General features: G+C 50.1%; 1 protein-coding gene across 45 annotated transcripts in view; it reads right to left on the reverse strand.

The window, feature by feature from the left end:
• The window catches only part of LRRFIP1 (LRR binding FLII interacting protein 1), a 136,419-nt gene that overhangs the window by 13,957 nt on the left and 101,968 nt on the right, over positions 1-20,494 (reverse strand). For 24 of the 45 annotated variants that reach the window (XM_082691024.1, XM_082691015.1, XM_082691012.1 and 21 more), the window contains 9 exons: positions 19,789-19,866; positions 12,087-12,122; positions 11,567-11,692; positions 10,014-10,085; positions 8,128-8,298; positions 5,873-5,965; positions 4,758-4,850; positions 3,564-3,656; positions 2,173-2,314 (listed from right to left, as the gene is read on the reverse strand). In XM_082691024.1, coding sequence (XP_082547150.1) covers positions 2,173-2,314; positions 3,564-3,656; positions 4,758-4,850; positions 5,873-5,965; positions 8,128-8,298; positions 10,014-10,085; positions 11,567-11,692; positions 12,087-12,122; positions 19,789-19,866 — 904 coding nt within the window. The remainder of the gene's footprint in view (positions 1-2,172; positions 2,315-3,563; positions 3,657-4,757; positions 4,851-5,872; positions 5,966-8,127; positions 8,299-10,013; positions 10,086-11,566; positions 11,693-12,086; positions 12,123-19,788; positions 19,867-20,494) is intronic. The other 21 variants (XM_082691021.1, XM_082691020.1, XM_082691016.1 and 18 more) reach the window with 7 other exon arrangements.

Consider the following 20,494-nt stretch of genomic DNA (forward strand, 5'->3'; position numbering starts at 1 on the left):
AAGCACTCATCCCGTTAGCAAATGTTCCATCCGTGGAGGCCACAGCCACTGTCTCAAAGGTGGGAGTGGCAGCTGGTGCCCTCTGGTGTGACCTGATTTTCAAAGGTGCAGTTAAATGTTAACCAATAGAGCTCTGCATTGGGCAGCCAACAATCCCAAGCAATGGGCTTCGGAATGACCTAAAGCTGTTTCCAGATGCACATCCAGACCCCTCCCACTTTTCTGCCTGTCAAACTGCACTGCGCTTCACATAGGCCTAAAATCACCTTCAAGGAAGTTTTGAAAGAGACATTCAACCCCCCTTAGGAAACTCAGCCTCAACAGCCCATGTGAGGTGAAAGGAAATCCACCCTCAGCCCCGCCATCTAATTAAGCATGGTGTTCCTGAGAAAGCAGCCTGATGCCCTAAATACCTCTGCCCCACCCCCACAGGGGCGGAGGGTGGGGGGGTGAGGGGTAGGGGAGGCGGTGTGGGGGTGTAAGGGTCGGGGGGGAGGTCCAGCAGGTGGCAAGTGCTCAGGAGCACGGTGGCCACCTCATCAATAATAAGCTATTCACCAACTAAAAGAAGTACAAATTAAAAACATTATAACTTTGGAATGAACGCTTGTATCTTAGATTCTCCAAACCAACCAACCCCCAGCATATCAGATGTCATGTCACTGAAAGTCAAAGCGGGATAAAATTATTACGCCGTGGTCTCCACAGGTGGGTGCATGTACCCCGGAGAAAGTGGGAGAAGTAGGAGGGCTCCTAGTTAGCTTTCCTCACCCTTTAAAGATGTCTGTCAGGGAGTATGTTTTATAATACACACTTCAGATTGATGAAATAGTATGTGTATGTACAAATTAAAAATATACATATTGGAAAGTTTCCACGATTCTTTATTGATAGGGATATGCGATCAAAAAACATTTGGAGACCACTTAGGAAAGTGCTATTTCTGGTCCTTTAAGGGTTGGTTTCCTAATAGTTCATGAAGATTTATAAAACGTATGTTTGAACAAGAGCGACGTGATCAAATTTCTAGCTGCTCACACAGCTTATACGTAGGAAACCACTCAATTTATCTTCCTTCAACAATCAAAACTTTCATGCAATCAAAAGTGTTGTGTCCCTTTAGGATTCATCGAGATAACAAGGGACATCTCCCTAGGAAGCAAGTCCTGAGAAGCTGGGGCCTACAGGTTTCTACATTTGCATAAATTAAAAAAAAAATACAATGAAATCTTCTAAATGGAAATGAAACACATGGGCTCCGGGTGGATTCCAGCCTCACTGTCGAGCTCAGGAACGTGGCAGGCAGCAAGGGACAGGCGAGCCTTACCCACCGGCTATAACTTCAGCCTGCACCCTGGTTTCAGAAGGTTCATTTTACCCAAAAGCCAAACATTATGACCAATATTAATCAGTGAATTTTTTCAGATATTTGCAAATTGTATAAAGTATTCTTACAATTACAGGATTCCCCAATTTCTACGCTTCAGAAGCAAAAACTGATGTACAAGAGGACAACACCTCTGACAGAGGGGAAGGCACATTCAGACTCTGGTGGGTAGGACACCCCTCCACCCTGCCCATGCTCCCCAGCCCGGGGCTGCCTGTCCACCTTGCCCCCTACCCAGGGTCACTGAGTGCTAGCTTGAGAATGGTACCCAAGACGTAATCCATCACAACCCCCCATGTGCACAGGCACCTCGCACCCTCAAAATACGTAACGGTGTTGGGATGTGCAGAGTTGGCTCGTAACTAGGGCTAATTATCTCACTTTACAGCCTCTGCTACTCTGATCTGTGGAGAAGTCTGTAACGGAGCAAGTTAGGAAGCCATCTTGGCACGTGGCTGAGGAAAACCAACGAGTAGCATCAGAACTGTCCCTGCATTCCCGAGATGACACTCCTTGCATTCGCGGTTTCACTTGGTGGCTTTGAGAAGCAAGAGAAACGTATTCTTCAGCCATTGATGGTGAGCACTGCACAGAGAGGCACGCCAGACAACACACGTGGGTGGTCACACCGTGTGACAAGGGCGTTCCCAGGAAATGGCAGGACACATGGCATGCTGTGTGAGTGTTAATTGATCAGTGATGATTATGTCAGTTCTGACAATGCATGGAGGGTGAATCGATGCGGAGTGGAAGATGAAAAGACCCAAAGGAAGGTGGGCACTTACCTAGCATCCCGTCCCCCGCTGTCTTGAGGGCGTTTAACTCTTCTTTCGTTAGCTTAGAAGGAACTTGGTGTCCGACGTTATTTAGAGTGTCTGAAGTCTCTCCGTTGGTGACTGGCTCTGAATTTAGGACTATTCCATGTTTCTGGGAACAAAAATGAACTTGTTGTAATACTCACGGACTCATACTAGGTTAAACTTTATTTTATTAATAATAATGAGAAATAAATTATTTTTCTTGAGGTCAAGGAAACAGAATCAGAGAAGGGGTAGGCACCACAATCATAAATATCCTATCGACACACACAAAGCTGGGATGTCTTCCTCCAAAGGCGACTTCTTTCCTGCACGCTCTGGTCCACGTCTTGATGCTCTGGTCCATGTCTTGATGCACTGGTGACAAGAAGCTGTTACCAGGCATCCTTTGTAACTGGAGGTAGGGACCTACGGGCTGCCACATGGTAGAGCAGTGGGCAAATCCCTGTAAAGTGACCTCCTTTTAACACCCTGGTTGCATTCTTGAAAAAGAGAGAGATAAAGAGATACGTGCATGTTCCGAAAGGAATAAACACAACTTATGTTAAAGAAGGAGTAAAGAATTAGCTAGAATGTTTGGTGTCTTTGAGGGAAATATAATTCATGCTTACAACACTGTGAAACACTCTAAAACAGTTATACTCACTTGCTACCCCCATACCCATAGCTCTCTCCTTGAGCTCAGAGGGGCCCCAGTTCCAGGCTCACAGTCCAGGGAGGAGCGGTGATAAAAAGCTGTTCCCTCCATTTGACTGCTCTGGCCTTGACCCCTGACCATAAGCAGCTGACACCGATATGTCTCCACTGATGATCCTGGAATTTGCCCTGGCTATACCCTCTTCTAACAATGTCTCCTACGATGTTGATAACCCACCCAGAGCCTGTTTTCCTTCACTCAGTGTCTAGCCAGCAGCTGAAGACCCCCAGACATGACACAAACAAGATATGGAATTTTCCTCAGCCCACAGGGTCTCAAAGTCTAATTAGTGTGAGCCTCACCCATGCCACCCAATCAGCTGGAGAAGTCCTTAAATTTGAACTTTTAATATAAAGAAATACACACATTCTCTAATTCAGTGTGATGTCCTGGAGAATTTATTAAAGGGTATGAGAAAAAAATGTATGCAGTATAAAAGAATTCTTGGAGGTCAGAGGTGCTTTTGAGATCACAAAATGGGCAGACCTGAATGAACCCACATTCATTTTACGGGTCTCTTCAGTGTCAGTTAACCAAAGATTTGAATTGATTAACCAGAACTCAAATCAATGGCACACAATTAATTAACACCAGTACACACATAGAGTCATTCTTGAGAACCTGGATTTTTTTTTTTTTTAACTCTACTTTGGCTTCATACCTTTAACTCCTCTTTCAGCATGACTACTTCTTCTCTAAGATCATCTCGGTCACTCCTTATGGAATCAAAGAACTCTTTCTGCCTCTCTAAAGCCTGCGTGTGAGCAGAGCGGAGAGAGAGAGAGAAGATTCACATGGGTGAGCAGGTGACTAAAGCAAGAACAAGGATTCTACTACGTGGAACACCACCAGAGTTAAAGCATTGTGTAGAATACGTTCAGGAGACAGACAAAATGTGAGTACTGAGCTTCTCACAAATTTATGGCAGCCAAGGAACATTGCCTCCTGCTCCCTTAAAGGCATTAAGAGATGCCTTTAAGGGAAAACTGCCTTTGCACTGCCTGTGCACAACTTTCTAGCTTGGTGAGAGAATGAACACAAGCCATGCACCCACTCGGATGAGAGACAAACAAGGAATAAGAAGAAATGCGTAAGAAACCCCAGGTGACAACTTGGGCTATCTTTCTACATCAATTCTTGGTGTTTGTTGTCACAAACATCAAGTGGTCTTAAAGCACACACATGTGTGCACGCTCATCAGTCCTAAACGAGCATGGGTGAGGACATGGGGGAAAACCAGCACGGCCTCACGTGGCCTGTACACCGACACTGTGCTCCAGAGATCTGCATCAGAGTGGAGCAGGGTGGGCTGTGGGGTATTGGAAGCCCTTTGTCATCAGGAAGCATGGCTGGCCCTCTAAGTGGGCTGCTGTCTTCCTACTTATCACTCCTAAAGGCAGGTGGGCTGCAGTGGCTTTTCTTTTTGAAGAAGAGGGAACTGGGGCCTCCAGGGGGACACATGCAGGAGGGAACAGGTGGGGACGGCACCTGCCACCTTGCAGCTTCCTCTGACACCTTTAAGAAAGGCACAGGCCCACCACACAGAGAATCCGAGGGGCCTGAGCCTCCCCATGTCCCACCTGCCCTGTGGTGCCTTCCCCACTCCTTGCATCTCGGGGTGCCACTGGCCCGCTTGGCACAGGCAGAGAGCCCAATTAGCATCAACAAGATGCCTGCCCACCCCATGTCGGATGCCCACTTCAAGGTCAGAGTTACTGTGGGCTTGAGTAAGCGAGTGCATTCTCCATGTCACGAGTCCTGTGTCACACGAGGGCACATGCACGCTCACACACGCGTTTCTGCACCTGCACACGGACTGCCCCTTGGCACAGTCCCACAGACTCGGGAAGCCTACCCCTATCTTCTTGTCTTTCCACTCTATTGTTTCCTGAAGATCAGAAATCTCCCTGATATAACTCGCCTGCTTCTGCTGTAGCTGTCGGATTTCCTGAGGAACAGGAACAGATAGAAAGAAAGCAGAGAAGGGGTTAAGCAGGAAGACAAAGCGCAGGGCTTGATAATCCAAAAGCTGTGACTGCTTGTGAGCCCACAGACCCGTGCCAAGGACGTACCAGCCCCATTTCCTGCATCAGCCCACATCCTGCTCTGCATGCCAGAACTGCTTCCTCAGCCTGGTCCCCAGAGGCCAGAGGAGCGGGCAGAGACCCGCCTAAGGGACATCCTTACTTACAGGCATTAGTTCAAGTTAACGAGTGAAAAAGTCAGAACCAATCTTGTATCACTTTCCTATTGCTAAGGCAACAAAGTACCATTAATTCAGCAGCTTAAAGAAAACATGAATTCATTCTCTTAGAGTTCTGGAACTCAGAAGCCCAAACTGAGTCTGATGCACCAGAATCAAGATGCAGGCAGGTCTGGGTTCTCTTCTGGGTGCTCTAGGGCAGAACCTACCACATTCCTTGGCTCATGACCCCTTCGGGACCAGCCTTGAGTCCCTCTCCCTGTATCTCCTGCTGCCTCTCTTGCCTCCTTGCATAAGGATCCAGTGATGAGAGTGGGCCCCCCATAACCTAGGGTCACTTCCCCTTGAGTGACCAGCCTTGAGTCCCTCTCCCTGTATCTCCTGCTGCCTCTCTTGCCTCCTTGCATAAGGATCCAGTGATGAGAGTGGGCCCCCCATAACCTAGGGTCACTTCCCCATCACAAGGCCATTAACTTCACCATGCCTGCAATGTCCCTTCTGGCATGGGAGGCGCCCCAGTCACAGGTCCTGGGGATCGGGACGTGGACATCTCAGGGGCCATCGTTCCATCCTCCATGCCTCCCGATACAAACACAAAGCCCCCAAGGAATGAAACTCTTCACCAATGAAAGGAACTATTTTCCTTAAGGAAGGCATGGAGCATTTGCCTAAACTCTCCATTTTCAAGAACATGGCTAAGTTTCATAACAAACCCCCCAATACTCCTAAGGCACAGGAGGAAAAGCGAACGAGAGAGCGCTACCCACCTCCAGCAATTCTTCCCGCTGCTTCAAGGCCTCCTTCACTTCGGCGAACTGGAACTGCAGGATGCTATGGGCGTGCTTCTCCCTCTCAAACTCCTACACGGGCGGGAAAGAGCACGGACACAGTGACCGCACCACACTCTCTGCCTTTCAAGTTCACATCCCCATGACTTACACTGACCTTGGAACAACCACTTATCACCTCATCACAATTTTCAAGGCCTTTTTAGCAACACATGCCCACTTCTCTGGACTTTCTGATTTCCTGTAAACTTTGCCTGCTGACCTGGTGCATCAGACAGGTGCTCCCTGACTCTTTCCAGGCCAACAGGGGCCAAGCGGGGGCCCTTACTATGGAGGCCGTCTGTGCAGAGGGCCTGGAGGAGGCAGCTGCATGAAGGACTTAGGATGGAACTTGCCCTGATTTTGAAATCTGATAAGGAATATTCTTTAGCATAAAAAGGGGGGTAAACACGGTCTACTCTGGCAAGCTTATTAAGCGGATGGCCAACCCTGTACTCCAGGGCCCCCGCTCCAAGGCCAAAAGCTACTCCCCTATTCTGACCCTCCCCCTTCGCCCCTGTGACATGGCAATACACTCTTCTGGTCTCTGGCTCAGCTCTGATCCTGCACCATCCCTGAGGATGGGCTGGTACCCAAGTTTAGGACAGTGGGGAATCCCCCTCCCAGGTCAGTCAGGGGGTTATTCTGGAAGAGATGTGCCCTGCACTTTTCACCCTGGCCTCACCTGCTCACCCACTTTCTGAAGTCTGAGGGTGAATGGACCCCTCCTGGCTGCAACAAGGATCTGCCTATTGGGCTCTGCTTGGTCCCTGTTCCCCAGCTTGGGACAACATTCCAGGATCATCCAAATTCTCTGGAATTAGATTTGAGGGTTCTCGGTCTGTTTCCTGATGCCTGGCTGATGATATCCCAGGAATATTTAGGAAGCATTAGCATATACTGCCCACAAGTGGGGTCCACAATGTGCACTCTGCTCCTATAATCCTATAATCTGTCATCATCAGGTCTCATGGGAAGCTTCTCCTTTGTTTCAGTTTGGCTCTCAGAAACTTCATCAACAAAATTCTTCTTGAGCTTCTAAATTCTATAGCAGTCAAAGAAGGAGACCTTTGAGTTGTTAATGGCACTTTAGTTTCTAACCCTTGGGATTTGGGGGATAAATCCAGTTTAAAAAAAAAAAAAGACAGTGACACTCACAAATTAAATTTTCTGTTTATCTCAACGACTTTGGAAAATTGGACAATATCCTAGGGTTTGATAGACTAACTCTTTAAACTATGAAAAACAAGGATTTCTTGCTTTATATCCTACAGAAAACATCTAATTAGTCTTTTGTCACTGACTTCAATGCAGGCTCAGACTTCTCGCTGCTATCATAAATGAAGGTATGTAACTTAATGAAGGTATGTAACTCTTAAATGGAATAAAATAAATGAATATATTTGCAACTGACTATTTCTTGGTGGTGTTAAGAGATAACAAATAAAAATCCAGAAATGTATATTTATTAACAAGAACATTTTTTTTTTTTCAAGATCTTATTATTAAGTCATCTCTACACCCAATGTGGGGCTCAAATGTATGACTCCAAGGGCAAGAGCTGCAGACTCTTCTGAGCCAGCCACCCCAATAGGAGAATCCTGGAGGACCCAGTTGTGTCTATCCAAACATGTGGGTTCTCTACAGGCTTGTTTTTTCCTGGTCATGATTTTATCTTATGTGCAAAACACACGATGTTTTCCCTATAAAATTGTCTCTAGTTTACAGAGTGAAATTGTGCATATTAATATTTCAAAGCCCTTAGTAAAGAGTATGACATTCTTCACAGATGTTTGGGCTCCTGGACAAGTGGAGAACCGTCATTTAAAAAAATGACGACATCTACACACACACACACACACATACACACCCCAGATGCACTGTATACCACACACACACACACACACACACACACACCCATACATACACACACCCCAGACAAACCACATATCACACCCACACCCCTGAGACACTCTGTATACCATACATATACATACATATACACACCCCCCTAGGCATGCCATATACTGCACACACACACGCACACATATCAGATGCACTGTATACCACATACACACACCCATACCCCCCAGATGCGCCATATACCACACACACACACACAGCAGACGCACTGTATACCCCCCCCCACACACACACATACACACTCCACTGTCCTCCCTCATACTGACGCTTACTTTGTTTTTCTCATCATACTGCCGTCTAGACTCAGCCAGCTGCTCTTCGAGCTCTAGCAACATGTCCTTTAGGGTATCAACCTGGTACAGGAAGTTCGTCTTTTCATTGTCCAGCTGAGCATTGGAAACCATAGCCTTCTTATACTTCTCTTCCACTTCTGCTAGTGAGTCCTGCAGAAACCATGTTGTGTTTTTGAATTGTGTAAGAGAACAAAAACAAAGATTAGTTCAGCGGTCTTTGAAAAGGAAAAAACAAACTCCAAAACCCAAGAAAACCTTGCCCTAGTTTTAGACTTTATTTCTTAGGGCAAATGGATCAGATAAGAAACACATGACAATTTCAAATGCACAGACATTCACCCCTTTCAATGCAGTCAAATCGGTTATTAACTACTCAAGAGTATTAGTCATTAACTCAGAAAGTTAGTTCTTAGTTGTGACTGGAGGAAGATGGCTTCCACGGCCATTAGTGCAAGGGAGACACATGACAGGGAGGCTCTGGGCCTAACCCTGGGACCTGACTCCATGACTCAGGGGTGCCCGTCAAAGTGGCTTGGGCCGTTCTGGTTTCTGAAGTTGTCCCTCAGGAAATGTGACCAGGATGCCGGAAAGAGCCAGTGAGTGTTGGGTGAGAAAACACCTGTCCCAGCTGATGGCTGCCTTGGCTGGGCTTGGAAACTGGGAAAGGATTATATGGAATTTAAAGTTTCCACTTACGGACGGCTCAATAAGCTACACATATCTCACTGGGTCAGTCCTGGAAGGATGGAGGGCATTCCTCTAAAAGGACAGCCATGGGGAGAGAGACCTACAGAGGAAACACTGCTCTCCTGCAGCTCACACCCTCGTTAGCCAGGCAGTGGGGGAGCGTGTCTGTCCCCAAGCAGAGATCCTGGGAAGGTGATCCCAGGACAGGGAGGGCGAATCCCTAGGGTGGGTGAACTACCCGAAGTGAAAGAGAGATGGGCACTGCGTGGTCAGGCCCCTGAGGAGGCCTCATGGAGCCCCGGGCCATGCTCGCCTATGCCCGTGAACCATGGTGACAATTTCCAGTGGGACCCCCTTCTCACTGCGCATTCAGAGTCAACTGTAACATCCCCCTCTCTTCAAGGAGAGGTGACAAGCATGCCAGGGATTGATTCATTTTAAAACCAGCGTGGCCTCTGGTTGGTGTCCCTGTGATAGAAAAGTCAGACAATTCTGGGGGGGTCTTTCCTGGGGGACTGAAGAGGGAGTCTTAGGCTTACCATCTAGCACGAGATCTACAGAGAACACAGACTTCAACCCACCTCACCACCGAGGAATACAGCCACTACATTTCCTGGCTGGCATGAGGCCATGACAATACATTCTTACTGTCGTGCATCTTTGCTCAAATAAATCCAGGAGGGTACACGCTGGAACGCTGCTTCAGCTAGCGAAACACTACAACATGCAAGCAAGTACTCTGGGTGTCTCCGAAACACCGCAGAAAGGACTGGCTTCCTGGAGGCCGTCCACCCTTAGAGATGCAAATTAAGTGAAACATCCTTTGTAGGAAAGTAGGGGGGGACAAGAAAGAAAACCCCCAAAGTCTTGCATGGTACACTCCTGTGGGAAGTGAGAAGAAGCCGGGTGTGGGCCGGGGAAGGAAGGTGAGTTCAAAACATGCATCAGGAAGTGTGTTAGTAAGTCACCCTCCCAAGGGCCACAGGGCTCAGGGCTCCGTTTAAAAGCTGCCTCGAGGAGGCTGCTCGGGCCACGAGGCCCCACCCGTGCCCCTGCCCCCTGGAGTTCTGCAGCCTGGAGGCTCCTGAGGGCGAGCATGCTGTCTGTGTGCCTTCTTCAGGGTTTTCTGAAGTTAAGCCGGGTTAACGCCGTCAGCCCACACTTGTGTAAACTGGTACCTTCATCTCTTTCAAGCCCTGCATGTATTTGCCTTCTACGTCCTGAATCTGGTCCTTTAACTCATTCAGTTCCTAGGAATTGGCAAAAGAGGCAAATGACATCGGGGAAGAAAAGTGATCACGACTGCAAAAAAAGAGAAGCCATCCTCTAAATCCTTTTTGCTTTTGGGTCGTTGCCCTCATCCTGGGGAGTCTGGGCAGTGATTTTCTTTTTTCTTTTTTTTTTCAAGAGTTGAAGGAAAATAAAATGAATTTCAAAATCATAAAAGCTTAAACTTGAGGCCTATCTCATATGATATTTCCATAAATTTTAGAAAATGTAGGTCTGTGTCATTGCGTTTTTGCACAATTTTATAAAATAGGCAAAAGAAGTCCCCCAAATGGAATGGGTTCTTTTATTCCTATTTCATAGCTCGCTCAGGCTCTCTGGGTTGCTGCCTGGTGCTAGACAGAATGAAATACTGAAGATGGGACTCAGCCGGGCTCCGTCCCTGCATGTACAGAGCTCCGTCTCTCGGCTCCACACACCCGGAGCCCGGAGTCTGGTCTGAGCTACACTCTCAGCACACACTTGCCGAGCAGAGCAGATGGATGGTGCTCTCAAGGCCAGGAGCAGAGATGAATCAGGGTTGCTCGCAGCCAACTGCTCTTGGACGTAGCAAAGAGCTGTTGGAGGCCCAGGGAGGGCGTGTGGATGTTTTAGGAAGAGCGGCCCACAAAAACTGTTCTTACAAAGCACAAGACTTTGAAGACACTTCCGGGGAGACTGGACCCTGCCCTGGCTGCTGTTGCGTCCCTTCTCTGACCTCCCTGGCAGGTGGCCATCTGGCTTTCAGATACCATGGGCACCTTTGCTCCAGTTTTAATTATTAGAAAGTTCTTCCATCAACAAAGCCAATTCTAGTCCTTGACGCTTCCCCCTCAGGCCTTGGTTCTGCACTCCAGGGGACCTAAGTTCCTAGACTGCTTTTGTCTCTCAGACACTCAGAATGGCCCGCCCATCAAGTGGCGAGTTTGGAGCACAGAAGGGTGCTTACACTCCAGTATCAGGAGGAAAAAAAAAAAATCACTGGAACACAACAATGATCTATTCAAGGCAGATTATGCATACCACAGATGGAAAGGAAGAGCATATTCTAGGCAGGGGAGGGGGACACTCAAAGGGCAAGGTGGTGTTTTCAGGAGCAATGAGTAATCTGGTGTCCAAAAAAATGGAGACCATTCCAAAAAAAAAAAAATGGAGACCACCTGTCTGTGCATGCCTGGTGTACGGAAGTTGGCTGTGCACCGCAGGGCAGCGGGGCGAGGGCCTCAGCAGGGTGTGCTAGATAGCCTGGGGAGCGCAGAGGGCACAGGTCTGCCCAGCCGGGTTGGGGGGAGTGTGGGGTGCGGGTGGGGTGGCTTCCCATGGAAGACGCCATCTGAGCTGGTGTTCGTGGGGCTAGAACAGGTGTTTATGGGATGTAAGGGAGACTGGAACCTTACAGATTTGTGCTCAAAGACTAATTTTCCTCAGAGGCTCCTCTAGGTCACAGGCAGGTCGGCAGTCTTACCTTGATTTCCCTAATGGAGGCCTCGGTGTCCACAGAGATGGAGGTGTCCCCACTTCCCCTCCGAGAGGAGGTCCCGCCGAGGGAGGCCAGGGTGGCTGCAGACAGGCTGGGCAGGCCACGCGAGCCCTGGGACGCCACAAAGACCAAATGTGATTTCAGACAAAACCAGAGTTCCCGAATGTGTACTGCAATGTTGTCAGATTCCCCAGGGGCTTATAGAAAGCAATCAAGAGAGGGTCCCTTTGAGGGGCCTCATGGAGAATCAGTCGGGGTCCACCTCATGCCCATGCCTGGGCCCATGGGGAACCTCTGCTATTTGCAGGGTGTGTGACACCCATGCTGGAAGTGACTCTGGGGCGACCCCCTGAAGGACACGGTGTGGCACACATGTCCTGTTCCCTCACGGGCCAGTCTCTTCAGAAGATTAACCAATGCATTCTCTTGTCAGTTTCATCCACGCACGTGGGGGCCCTCGTGGTTTATCAACAGCACAACGTCAAGGCTTCCATAAATTCCTTACCTTCTCGGTGAACTCTTTTTCTGGTCTCTCTTCAACCTGTGGAGGAAAATGGACAAATATGAAATACTTATGCACATTAAATGGATAATATGGGTTTAGAGGGTAAGACAGTCACACTACATTAGCTTCCTTTGTGATTTAAAAACTGCTTTGCCAATGAGACCTGCGGATCTACTCGAGCCGGGCTGTTCCAGGCACGGTGGGGGCTCACGGACATCTCACGGGGCCCAGGGTGAACTTTACTGTGTGGTTTTTCCACGTTGTAACTTCCACGGGAATGCGACGTCTGAACACATGCACACACTGACCACAGGAAGCTCTGCCATCAGGGACTTGTGAATGAACCCCATCTTCACAGGGCTCCTGCAGAGCTTCCCACAGCACTGCATGTTGGTACCCATGCGGGGGACAAGGACAACCTTCCAGCCTGCTTCCCGCCACCCCCCAATGCCCCCATCGCTATGGTGACAGCAGAAAGTGGGACCAGGCCTGCCGCTGCCCAGGTCTGGAAAGCAGGAGGAAGCAGTGGAGCCATTACAATTCTTCCTCCTTCTCATGAATAAATAACAGAGCCAAAGTGAAGATTCTGGTTGAACTGCCTTGGGACTGATGCCCAGATGCGGGGAGCTGGCGGTGGGGCCAGGGGGGTGGCGGCACAGGAAAACCTGGCAGGTAAAAAGGGAGAACCCAGAATCTGGCTTTTCGTGAGGCTGTCTGTCCCTTCTTTGAGCAGGACTCTCAGGTGGACCCAGGGCAGCCCACAAAGCCCTGGCGTAGTCCCCAAGGGAGGCTGTGCGTCTTGGAGGGGCCTGGAGGTCAACGGGCTGTGGCCGGCACGGGCTGTGGCCGGCATCTTTCTTTGCTGAGCATCCTACAAAGGCCAACTTCTTTTATCTGCACATTGAGGGCTCCTTTCCATAAGCCCATTGGGAAGGTCACAGAGGGTGAGGAAACCTATGCCTACTGTCTCCAAGCCTCTGGGGGAAGCTGACAGCTACTCAGGCCTTTCCTAGCAAGTCTCTGATTGCCCTTCCTGTAGCTCAGATGTTCTTAACTCTGACCTCCAGGGAGCCGAATACAGACCACAGCTCTGCCTCAGATCCAGTGGGCAGCCACAGGCGCTCCTGCTGCCCTCGCACATTCAGCCACAGACATTCCGGACTCAGGTCGAGGAACCCCGATGGAGCTGGGTTGGAGGCTCACGGACACGCAAAGAGCGCACAAGGAAGCTGGGCTCGGGACAGCATGAGGGTGCAGGGGCGAAGCACTGGTCGGGACACCGGACAGGCAGTGATCTTCTGTGATCAATGTCTGGTGCCCACTCTGGGCCCACATGGGCTGGACGTTCCAGGCCTCACCACCCCCACCACATCCCCCACAAGGCTCACTATCAGCTACCTTCTCTCCTCCAAACCTGTCACACCTTCACCTTTCTCTTCCAGGGCAGGACATCTGAAGCAAATAGGAAAATAAGACGGCAAAGTGTAAGACCAAGTCAGCCCACCAGGAGGCTCAAATGGAATCCCAAAGAACACTTGATTAACCCAAAAGAAGGTAATTTCCAAAACCAGCTCCAAGCTTAGCCAAGCTTAAGTGTCTCCTGCTCATAAGATCCAAGTTCAGCCCTGGGGGTCTCATTCCCGAAGCCACCCCATGTGGTCTCCCCGACTTGGGTCTTCAGCAAGAACTCCCTGTTCTCATCTTATTGGTCTTCTTATTGTCCTCCAAGTAGGAAAGGAAACAAGAAGTGGGATGGATCAGGCTGGTGGGATGGATCCAAGGGCAGACTGGCCTCCCTCCCTGTCTGTTAAATAAGCCCTTCATGAGGGGGCTTCGGACACTAGTCCTGCCCTGCCCAGAGGACTCTCCTTGCCACTCGGCCACACTGGTTGTCCTCGGAGAGCCCGTGCCAGCCTGTGCATCTCAGAGGAGCTTCCCAGGCAATCTCAGCCCATGTGTCCTTCTCTATTCCTTGATGTGGGCTGGTGGCAGCCCATTAAAGACAGCTGGCTCTCCAACTGTGTGCCATGCCTCCTGCCATTTGTGGGCATATGTGTTTGGTGGGTGTGATAACCACACCCACCAAATTATCCTTCTTTCCAGATGTGCGTGCCACATCAGCCTGAGCAGATGCTCTGTGGGGGCTGAGGTGGTCTTTGGCCAAGTAGGTTCTAGCTCCCTGCCCCTGGCAGACTCCCAAAGAGGCCCGGGCCAGTGTTCTCATTGTGAGGCTGTCAGCATTTCAAGTGTAGTTCTTCTCTCCACTCGGGAAGAAAAATATTCCTGAAGACTTCAAATCACTGAGGAAAAGCTGACTAGGATAGCAACTGGTCTGTCTGCAGGAGAATGAGTGTATTAAGTCTCCTGGGCCCGAGTCCTTCACTCCCTAGAATCAGTACATTTGTGGAACACGTACTCATGAGACTGAAGGAAGGAAGGTAATTTAACTACTGGTCGAACATGAAGAGCCAGCGTCAGACTCTCAAGTCACTACTGAGAAGCTGGCTGCTTTTTGCCTCTACAGGTTACATAGAATCTTTTCCAAATGCTTGTCAGCAGCAGATAAATATTCTGTATATAAATGAAAGTCCAGAGATCCACCTACGGAGATAGCTGTGCCCGTACAAGAAGGACTCCACGTTTTTTAGTTTTTCTTGAGATAAAGATGAGGAAGAATACAGATCAGACCAAAAAATACTGTTTCGGGGGGAGGGGGTGTCCTTTAACACATGCTGTGCTCTGCACTGTTTCCCTCCATACCATCAACATAAATATTATTTTTGTAATTTGCAAAACATCAAATAAACAAGAAAAAAAAAACCCCTAAAACCATAGCTAGCTCTTTAGTTTTCAAAAAAAGTTTAAAAACAGTTTTAAAAAAAGCCTTTGCTCAGAAATACATAATGAACTCAGGATGGGAACGCCTCAAATGTGTTTTTAAGTAAAGACCTGTTGGGGGGGGGGTGAAACTCTTGAGTGTTACAGCCACTCTCTGCCTAACTGTTGTTTCCAATCTCTTGTGTATACATTAGGGTAAGTGCCTTTAGTCCGTTTCTGAATGACAGAGGATACGTGTGCTCGTTTCTGAAATCGGAAGGACAGGATGAGGGGCCCCATGAAGGCACCCCTGCGGCAAGGAGCTGTTGCAGTCCCCAGAGCTGCCACTAGATGGCAGCCTGTATGGCATGAAGCAGGCCGGCAGGGAGCTGTCCCCACTTCCTAAAGCACACCTCACCTTCCCCTAAGCAAAGGGACAGATAAGGAACCCAGGGGGTGTGTTTAATTTTGATATAAAGCACGGCACTTTAACCTCTGAACATAATATAGAAAGACACAAAATTGAAAAACATTCTGAATCCTGTCCTAGTCACGGCATGACACAGAGTGCACAGGGGGCACCACAGGGCAGACACGTGGCTGAGCAGGACCTGGGGGAAGCTATCACGGGTACTTGCTGCAAGCCACTGAGACCCATACCTGCGCGGGGCCAGGGCCGAGCCACAGGACCTCCGTGAACACTGGTGTCCAAGTACAGCGCCCACACCCCGCAGGCCTTCACTTTGTCACTCCCCTGAACCAGCAATTCTAAACCTTCTAAGTGGGCATGAAAACAAGTGTGTCCCAGCATTTTACAATCACAACTGAATGTACACAAAGACAGGTTTTTAAATCAACTAGAAATAGTCACTTTAAAAACATTTCTGTTGAATTTTAAATTATGGCCACTCTGCCTCTCAAAAAAAAAAAAAAATCCTCTCAAGTGATCCAAGTAGCACATTAAGTACTTCATGAATACCAGCCTTTCGACATTGTGTGTCTGCACAGGCACACTGCCTGGGCTCCCTTCAACACCACATCTGCTGAGGACCACAGTTCCCGGCCTACCCACCTGCCTAGAGATACGACACAACACATAAGCACGGCCGGACTCTGGCAGAGGAACTCTTCCTCACAGTGTCCTCAGCTTCCACCACACAACCTCAGAACCCAGATGCAAGATGGGACCAGAGAAGCTGTGTCCATGCGCAGTCCCTTTCAACAACAAACTGACAATAGTGACCACTCCTTAGAAAACAGAAAACAGGGCACCTGGGTGGCTCAGTGGGTTAAGCCTCTGCGTTCAGCTCAGGTCATGATCTCAGGGTCCTGGGATTGAGCCCTGCATCGGGCTCTCTGCTCAGCGGGGAGCCTGCTTCCCTCCCTCTCTCTGCCTGTGTCTCTGCCTGCTTGTGATCTCTCTCTGTGTGTCAAATAAATAAATAAAATCTTTAAAAAAAAAAAAAAAGAAAGAAAACAGAAAACATTTTAAGGGCAATTTTACTTCAAGTAGTCAAGTAATTGAGACTTCCATTGGTGTGGAAATTTTGCTTTTTCATCCAATAACACTGACGTTCTCCTGAATGACTTATCCTTGGACACCTGGATTCATAACACATGACCTGTGCTTCCACCTGCTGCCCCTGCCTCTCCACACAACATTAAACACGGGTCACTACAGTCTCTTGTATTTCTGGCTAAACCGGCTGGAACTTCCAGTTGTCACTCATATTTGTTCTAAACACACACAGGAACACAGATCTGGGCTTGGCTTGGGACATCTCTGATGGAGGTGTTGGCGTCCCTAGGCGAGGCCCTCTCCGTGGGTGTGCTCGGGCCAGGACCACCAAACCTCCCGATCCCAGCTCTCAGAGCTTCCTGCATCTCTCCCCAGGAGTTCATATCATACATGTGCCCGGGTGCTGCCTGCCTGTCCCCTCTAGTCCATGTGTCCCTGAGGGCTGGAGCATTGCTCACCATTGCAATGCCATGCCTAGAACACCTAGAGCCTAGGTGCTCAGTAAACACTGGCTGAAAGAACCGCAGCTTCCCTCAAGGGGAAGGCCCCAGACTTGTTGGAGAAGAACTTACAGGTTATCTACAGAATGGGAACGACGTGACTGAGGTTCTGAGGTGGGCCAGGCATGTGGTGAGAAGGCCAAGGGCCAGGGGATGTCTCTGGATGCCGAGGCACCTTTATTTTCTTCAAGTGGGCTGAGCTACCCCTTCCTCCATTCTGGTTACTTTTGCTCTTTAAGAGTGCTCCGCCCCCATGCCCGGGGCACCTGCCTTTCCTCCACACCCAGCTGTCCCTTGCCCTAGTCCTACTCCGTTCTCAGAGAGGCGCCTGTCCCCTGCCTGCCCTCACACTCCCCTGGATCCACATTCCTGATGAATCACCGGGCCACGGACCACTCCCCGGGAGCCACAGGAGCACCGGCAGGAGCCGTCGAGGCCCAGATGGGGCAGGAGGATGGCCCATCCCACACAGACTGCAAGATGCTGACCTTTGCTCGTGAGATGTGTGGACGGCTCGGCAGCCCACTGACCTCTATAAATGAGCAGTTGTCTCGGGGAAGAGAAACCATAGCTTATGGAAGCAGTTACATTTCCCGGGGCTGTGAACACCGAGAGTTAAATGAGAAAGAGCCTGAGGATCAGAAGGGCCCACCAGCCCTGGAACCCCTTGCTTTTCCCCCTGGATGGTGCCTGGATGGGGCTTGGAGTCCAGCGTAGCTGGGGCCGGGCCTCTCCCGGCCGGCCAGCAGTGATCCCTGGGTCCCAGGGGCCTGAGCATGTTTAACGCCGCCTCGCTGGTTACCGTCACCCAATGAACCTGTTGTATGTGGGTACATTTTTCACAGAGGTTAGAAAGCATAAGACACAGAATTTTGTGTCTGATCTCGACCACTTTGGTCTATGTGACTAGACGAAGTCCTCTTGTTCTGTGACTTCGTCCTGAGGTCTGAAGAGAGACCCAGAGCAGTCAAATCATCATGGCCTTCGTGACTCCGTGCTTCCGGGAAGCCGGCCCCAGGGGGCTCGTGATCCTTCGAAATGTGGGCCACAGCCGCCTTCTGTCAAGTGCAAATACTTCTATTACTTCCCCAAACGTGAGTGAGTGTGAGAGAGCATCATGCCTAAGAAGACTGAGGCTCCGTTCATCTCCCCACGGGAAAAGTTTCTCCCCAGTCGCTGCGAGGCTCCCCGTGGATCTGCGTATCCGTCCCATGCTACGCCGGGGAATGGAGGGCACCCCAAAAAGCAACTTGCCTGATTTAAAAACGGATGTTCTGTGCTGTTAAATAGGAGGACCTTCCTATTCCTGCTGGATGGGTCATCGGCAGAGCCATGAGTCCCCGGGCTGCACACGGCATCTGCCACTACACCTTCCTTCACGCTCCTGAGCGTTCTGGCTGTGGCTGCCCTAGTCTCCTCGGGCCCAGGCTCCAGGGGCTCCTCTGGCCCAGGCTCCAGGGGCTCCTCTGGCCGTGAGGGTGGGTGGCTGGGTGTGTGAAATGGGCAGGACGCAGGGACAGGTGCTCGTGTTGACAGAGCGGGGTGTCTGCATTTCCATAAAGCACTAGGCTGTCCTGTTGTACAACACCGTCCCGGGTCTGCATTCTATTTCCTCACCCTCCACATATACATGGTGGCGAGGATCACTCCCTCTCATCGGATAAGGCCAGCGCAGGCCCAGGGATGAATGTTGCTGGCCTTGGCCTTGGAGTCAGGGACTCATAGGTGTGGCCGGCCCACCTGGCGATTTGGGCTTGGCTGCCAGCAATCCCTTTACCCTTCCCCAGAAGCGGCCAGTATCTGCATTTGCATGAAACATCAATGTTCGAAAAGACTATCTGATTTAAAAAACAAGCAGATCACCAGCAGCCAACAGGTGCATCTGTGCTCACAGGAGACCGCAGCTCGGTGGCCTCTTCTCTCACCACAAGGATCACTCCCCGAATCCAGATCGCCACACATCTAACCACGGTGCCGTATCACCAAGCTGAGGGCCGCAGAACACAAGCTTCTCTGTCACTGGGGAGTTGAGAAGAGACCCGTTCTGCCTGCTTGGCTTTCCTGTAGTTGGGGTTTATCAAGGAGGGTGCCCTGCCCTTTAGTGTGGCAATCCTTAGCTGTGTGGGGCGGGCTCGCACACTACACAGCCCCAGCTCCTGCACGCAGACGCTGTGCCACTCCTGCCCACTCCCCTGGGCAACTGGCCTGCATGCCCTTATCATCAAAAGAAGGTACAGTAGCCTCGTACAAAGCATCAGATGAAGATCGTCTGAGATTGCAAAAACCCTGGGACAAATGCAGAACAAGGACATGGGAAGGCTGGGGACTAGGGGGTGAGAAACGGGAGGGTAGCTCTGTAGTCTCCCCGATCCCGAACAGAGGGAGAGCTCATGAGACAGTGGGAGCAGTGGCCTTTCCAGGTGATACGTGATTTTAAAAAGCCACCTGGGTCCAGTAACAGATGACATTACAAAGTTAGAGGCCTATCCTTCCGACTTTAAAGTCATTAAATAAATAAATAAATAAATAAACCCACACATCCACACACCTGGCTACATCTCCCCCCAGTGTACAAAGTGTCCCTCCTCCCAGGCAGCCCCAAGCCCTGTTAACTTTCACGTAATCCGTTAGAAATTTAGCAACGCAGTTCTGCTATCATGAAATAGTAGTATTAGAAATTTGGAAGCATTTTCCCCAGTTGCGTTTCTGCTCAGACCTGGAGTAAATCCCAGAAAAGCCCTCCTACTTTCGGCTGCGCTAGGGCCCTTTGGAGGCAGAGGGTTCCTTCTGCAGGGCAGCGGAGTGAAGAGCAGAAGGGCAGCGGAAGGAAGGAGGAGAGAGGGTGTGGAGCAAGAGGCACACTCACCACTGGGCTGGCCCGTGCTGAGCTGGCTCTGGACGAGGCTCGGGAGCTGGAGTTGAGGTGGCCGCCGTGCTCCGAGGGCTGCGCACACAGCCGCAGCCAGAACGCAGACAGAAACAAAGGGACAGGGTCAGCAGAGCTACTGGTACGTGAGCAAGGAGGTCAGCCGCGCGCCAGGCAGAAAGGACAGAGGCGAGTGCGCAGAGCAGGCTCCCCTTGCAAAGGAAGACTGTGTCGCTTACAGCTGCAAATACATGCCCGCTAAGAACAGAAAAAAATTAGTCATAATATCAAAAGAACACAGGATTCTTGGTTAGTGAGAAGAAAGCCACGCAAAGCATCTGTTCAGCCCGGGAGGGGGGTGAGGCCCAGTGCAGGCACAGACAGCACCAGGGCCACGTGGAAACAACAGTCAGGGTGCGTGGCCTTGCAGCGGTGGGGAAGTTTCCTTCGTCTCCATTTCCAAGAGAAAACAAAGTTGAGATTTAGGGTTCCTCCAACATCGGGCACAGCTTGTTCAAAGCGCCAGGTGACCTGGCTGGGGTGCTTGAATGAAGGTTTTATCTGTCTCTCCATCTGCCTGAACGTTCTCTCTTCCAGCAAAAGAAAACACCTCAACTCATGGATCTGGAAGTGACGCCCTCTTGACTTTGATTTGCATCCACCCTCATTCTGGTCCGAGATAGATTTTTCCTGTGCTTTCGTTTTA

Source organism: Mustela nivalis (genome assembly GCF_964662115.1).
Source record: "Mustela nivalis genome assembly, chromosome: 11".
NCBI lineage: Eukaryota > Metazoa > Chordata > Mammalia > Carnivora > Mustelidae > Mustela > Mustela nivalis.